This window comes from Kryptolebias marmoratus, linkage group LG16 (genome assembly GCF_001649575.2).
Source record: "Kryptolebias marmoratus isolate JLee-2015 linkage group LG16, ASM164957v2, whole genome shotgun sequence".
NCBI classification, from domain to species: domain Eukaryota; kingdom Metazoa; phylum Chordata; class Actinopteri; order Cyprinodontiformes; family Rivulidae; genus Kryptolebias; species Kryptolebias marmoratus.
In genome coordinates, this window is record NC_051445.1 from 502,614 (window position 1) to 507,252 (window position 4,639).

Genomic DNA, 4,639 nt, shown 5'->3' on the forward strand with positions numbered 1-4,639 from the left:
GCTAACAGGTGAGCTGCGTGCTAACAGGTGAGCTGCGTGCTAACAGGTGAGCTACAGGCTAACAGGTGAGCTGTGTGCTAACAGCTGAGCTGCGTGCTAACAGTTTAGCTGCGTGCTAACAGGTGAGCTACAGGCTAAAAGTTTAGCTGCGTGCTAACAGGTAAGCTGTGTGCTAACATGTTAGCTGTGTGCTAGCCTGTTAGCTGCAGGCTAACAGCTAGCAGCAGAGCTTCTGTCTAAGTTGTTTTAAAGCCAAACTGAAGCTTCTGTCTGATTAGCCTGTCGTGTTGCTAACAAACACTGAGGTGCTCCGTTACTGATGATCAGTTAATCAGGACGCCATTTTAATTCCAGACAGGAGGGATTTATTACTTCAGTTTCTGTATTTTGATTTAGTTGTAGTTAAAGTTGTTCTGTTTCTCTGAGGCTTTAAGTTTAAGGTCTGATAAGAACCAGATGACCTTTGAACCTTTGAACATGGTGTCTGTTTTTATCTAACCGGTTAAAATGATCCACTTTAAATCTACATGAGCATCATATCAGAGACTGAAGAACAAAAATCAAATAAGAAGGTAAAAATAACAAGAAAAAAGGTCAAATATCTGTAAAAAAAACATTCAAACTAAGAACCTGCTGGTTTTACAGCAGTGAAAGGACTTGAGACAGGCGGCCATCTTGGCTAACTTGTTTTTTATTTGCATGTCCACCGAGAGGTCTAACAGCAGGGGGCGCTCAAACACACGAAAGCTCCGAGGACATCCGACAGGAAGGAAACCAGCAAACATCTGTACAAATCTACAGCGGTCTGATCCAGCTGCTTGCCAGCAGCTGATTAAAGTCCGGTTTAGTTTAACACGTTAAAATCCTCTGAACTGTAAGAAAGCAGGTTAAAGGTGGATTAACGCCAAACTCAGAATAAAAAATGTGCTTTTCAGACTGAAAGTCGACTCAGTGAATCATCAAACAGGAAACCCAAACTGCGACCGTCAGTGTGGACGTAGGAACTCACCGAGCCTCGTTAAACAAATTAGTACAAAACAGCGCCATCTGCTGGCGGACAGAACTGTTCTTAAACAAGGAGAAATATTTCACAAACCAGTGCAAAAAAAGTCCGAATGGAGTCGAGAAGAGAGTGAAAATGTAGAAAAAGAGACACGGAATGAGGGAGAAGCTAAAAGGAAGTGAAGCAGAGGAGGCATGTTGCTGCGAGGACACATTTTATAAAGACGTGTTAAAATGTCTTCACTCCAAACTGATCAGATTAGTTTTCACCCAGAAGATGCAGCTTGTCTTTATGAATCCAAACAGACAGCTTATAATGTCTAATTTCAGGATCGTTCTGTTCTTTTAGGGCTTCTGACTGAAGGTTTATCTGAGCTCTACGGCGCCCTCTGGTGTCTCCGACCTGAAACCATCCTCGATCGACTCTGTGATAAGTTTGTTTGTTTGTTTGTTTGTTTCCAGCAGCATGTGTCCTCTGCTCCACACTCCTGAGGGATGAATTCATGAACAGATATTTTACATCCTGTTTGAGCCTCTGTCTCGCTCAGGAGACGCTAACCGGCCTCCGTCAGGCGTCTCTCTGTCCTCCTGGATCGGGACGCAGAGGAGAATCTGACCGCTGCAGGCAGGAAGCATGCCGACGGTTAAAATAAAACCCGTCTGCGCGGTGGAGCTTCTTATTTGGTCGTTAATCTGGGATATATTCAGCGTTTAGTTAGAAGCAGAAGGTTCTTTCTCTCAGTTTCTTTGTTTTTCTTTTCAGACAGACATGCGATGAACTGCATGACAACAACAGCAACAGGGGGAACTTTTTCTTCTTTTTTAAATCATATGTGAGCATTCCTTCCCCCGTCTACACACAGACAGCCGGAGGAGACACGAGAACAGTCTCAGAAATGGATCGCTTGGCTTTTTTCAATTTACTGACTTTAGGAAAAGAACTTGCAGATGTTCTGGTTGTAAAGAGAGATAATAGAGACGGAGAGTTTAACTATCATCACAACAGTGTGTGTGTGTGTGCTGTAGATGTGTGTGTGTGTGTGTGTGTGTGCTGTACACCGAGTCTTTATTTCCCAGTTTGGTTTACTGCTGGAGGCCCAGCTGGTTCTGGACGCTCCTCTTGCTCCTCCTGCTCCCTCAGTACTCGCTCAGGTTGTGCCATTTGGAGATCTGCCGGCGGGGGTTTTCACACACCTCCCTCCAGTGGGAGGTGCCGGAGGAGGACGGGCTGTGGAGGCCCAGCAGCAGGCGCCCCAGGACCTCGTTCTTGGTGGTCCGGTCGAAGTCGATCACCAGGAACTCCACGGAGATCTCAGGCAGGAGCTCGGGCGGGATGTCGTAGATGAAGGACTCGTTGAAGACCGGGTTCAGCGTGCACTTCTTCACGTGGGTCTTCTTCTTGGCGATGCGTTTACGGCCGTAGAAGACGTTGACCTTCACGTACGGATCTGAGGACACAGGAAGAGGAACCGGTGAGCCGGGCAGACCAGAGATAACACGACTCAAAGGTGGTTCTGCTCGTACTCACTGGCTGACAGGCCGGTCATGTCCATCTTGGGGAGGTGTCGAGCCTTCAGGACCACCACGCTGAGACGATGGGACACAGGCTGGTAGGACAGAGACACCAGCACCTCTCCACGACTGTCACACTGAAAACACACAGACAGACTTTTCACTTCCTGTCCTGTGAATGAACATATCAGCATCTGTTTGGGTTAAAGAGAAGACTCTGCTCTTATAAAATATTGGATTTTAGTTCTGCTAAATAACCTCAGGAAGGTCGATGTTTTCACATCAGTGTTTGAGCCAAACAATCAGGGATATTCATCCATCTAACGTGTCTAAAACCTGCGGAGAATCTGAAACCAGAACAGAGCAGCTGATTGTCTGAGCGCCGTCGCCGTGGTAACGCTCAGCCAGCTGACAGCAGCATCAGTCATTCGGAGGGAAACAGACGGACGAGTGTTTTTCACTCACAGTCGTCATCTGTGGACGAGTTCAGCTCTACCGGCTGAGGAAACCGGTCCAGACCCACCTGCATGTTCCTCTTGGTGATCTGCTGGCTCAGGTGGACCCGGCCCGTGCTCGGGTCCACACCTTTCAGCGGCACCACGGCCTCCCCGATGACATCATCGCGGGCGAAGCGGTCGAAGCTGAGGACCAGGAAGTGCAGGGTGAGCTCGGGCAGCGAGCTGTAGGCCACGCCGTAAAAGGTGAAGGTCTCGTCGAAGATCGGGTCCAGGGTCTTCCTCAGCACGCGGGTCTTGACCCGGTGCTTCTTCTCGGGCAGGATGGTCATCTTCACGTACGGGTCAGAACTCCCCGCCTGCTCGTCCACAGCGGGGAGGCCCCGGGCCCCGACGATGGTCACCACCAGGGCCTTCTTGGGGAAGTTGTAGTCGACGGTGAGGCTGATGGAGCCCAGGCTCGGTTCTGGTTCTGGTTCTGAGGAGGCGGGGGTGAACGGGGACACAGTCTTGCTGCTGGTCTGGCTGCTGCTGGCCGAGCTGCTGTCCAGGCAGCAGTAATCAGCTCGGACCGGCAAGGCCCGCTCCAGCCGAGCCGGGCTGTGGGCGGAGCCTGTCCTGGCGGAGGGTACCAGGTGACTCATCTGCAGCTGACCCGGGACGTCCAGGACGTTGTTCTCTGCATCCACCAGCACCATGCCCCTCCCTGCGGCGCCGGCGGCAGGACAGCCACGCTCTCCGTCGCGCTCCGATCGCTCGGCGCGGCGGATCCCGCGGACGATCCGCTTACTGCCGCTGAGGGATTCTGGGTAAATGCTGATCCCTTTCAGCATGTGGATGAACTTGTAGGGGGGGTCCTCGGCGTCGCAGTACCGGTCACCGTGCAGCTTGTAGCGTCCGGTGACCCGGAGGTACCGGCGCCGGCAGAACGACCAGAGCAGAACCAGAACCACCACAACCAGGACCAAAACACCGGCTCCAAGGAAGCCCGCCAGCACCGGAGACATGGCTGCAACAGAGACGGAGACAGGGGAGACACGGGAGAGACGGGAGAGACGGGAGAGACGGGAGACAACCTTATTATTGATGATTTTTAACAGAAACAAAACAAGATACTGAAGAAAAATATCGTCATCCACAATCTGTTCAGATTGCAGCCTCGAAGGAATGCATATCGCCCGGCGCCGTCCTTCAGCCAGAGTTGTAGCCATTTTGGTCAAATAAAACCTTCTAAATGTGTAATAAAACCCTTTAAATGTGTAATAAAACCTTCTAAATGTGTAATAAAACCCTTTAAATGTGTAATAAAACCCATTAAATGTGTAATAAAACCCTTTAAATGTGTAATAAAACCCATTAAATGTGTAATAAAACCCATTAAATGTGTAATAAAACCCTTTAAATGTGTAATAAAACCCATTAAATGTGTAATAAAACCTGCCCTGTCTCTTGGTCAGAACTCTCAGCTGATAATTAAAATTTTAAACCTCCTTCTTCTTGTTTCCGGCTTCCATTCAGACTCAAACCGATGAGGTCATGTTTGGGAAAGAGCTGAAAGCAGCTGAGCTCGCTGCCTAGCAACACACACACACACACACACACCCTCACACACACACTCACACGCACACCCTCACACACACACACACACACACACACACACACACACACAC

The 4,639-nt window shown here is 49.7% G+C and overlaps 1 protein-coding gene across 1 annotated transcript in view; it reads right to left on the bottom strand.

The window, feature by feature from the left end:
• Nucleotides 1-673: 673 nt before the first annotated feature.
• The window catches only part of syt11b (synaptotagmin XIb), a 6,696-nt gene continuing 2,730 nt past the window's right edge, over nucleotides 674-4,639 (bottom strand). The window contains exons 2-4 of the mRNA XM_017441718.3: nucleotides 3,038-3,978; nucleotides 2,531-2,651; nucleotides 674-2,450 (exon numbers count right to left, since the gene is read on the bottom strand). Coding sequence (XP_017297207.1) covers nucleotides 2,140-2,450; nucleotides 2,531-2,651; nucleotides 3,038-3,978 — 1,373 coding nt within the window. The 3' untranslated portion in view covers nucleotides 674-2,139. The remainder of the gene's footprint in view (nucleotides 2,451-2,530; nucleotides 2,652-3,037; nucleotides 3,979-4,639) is intronic.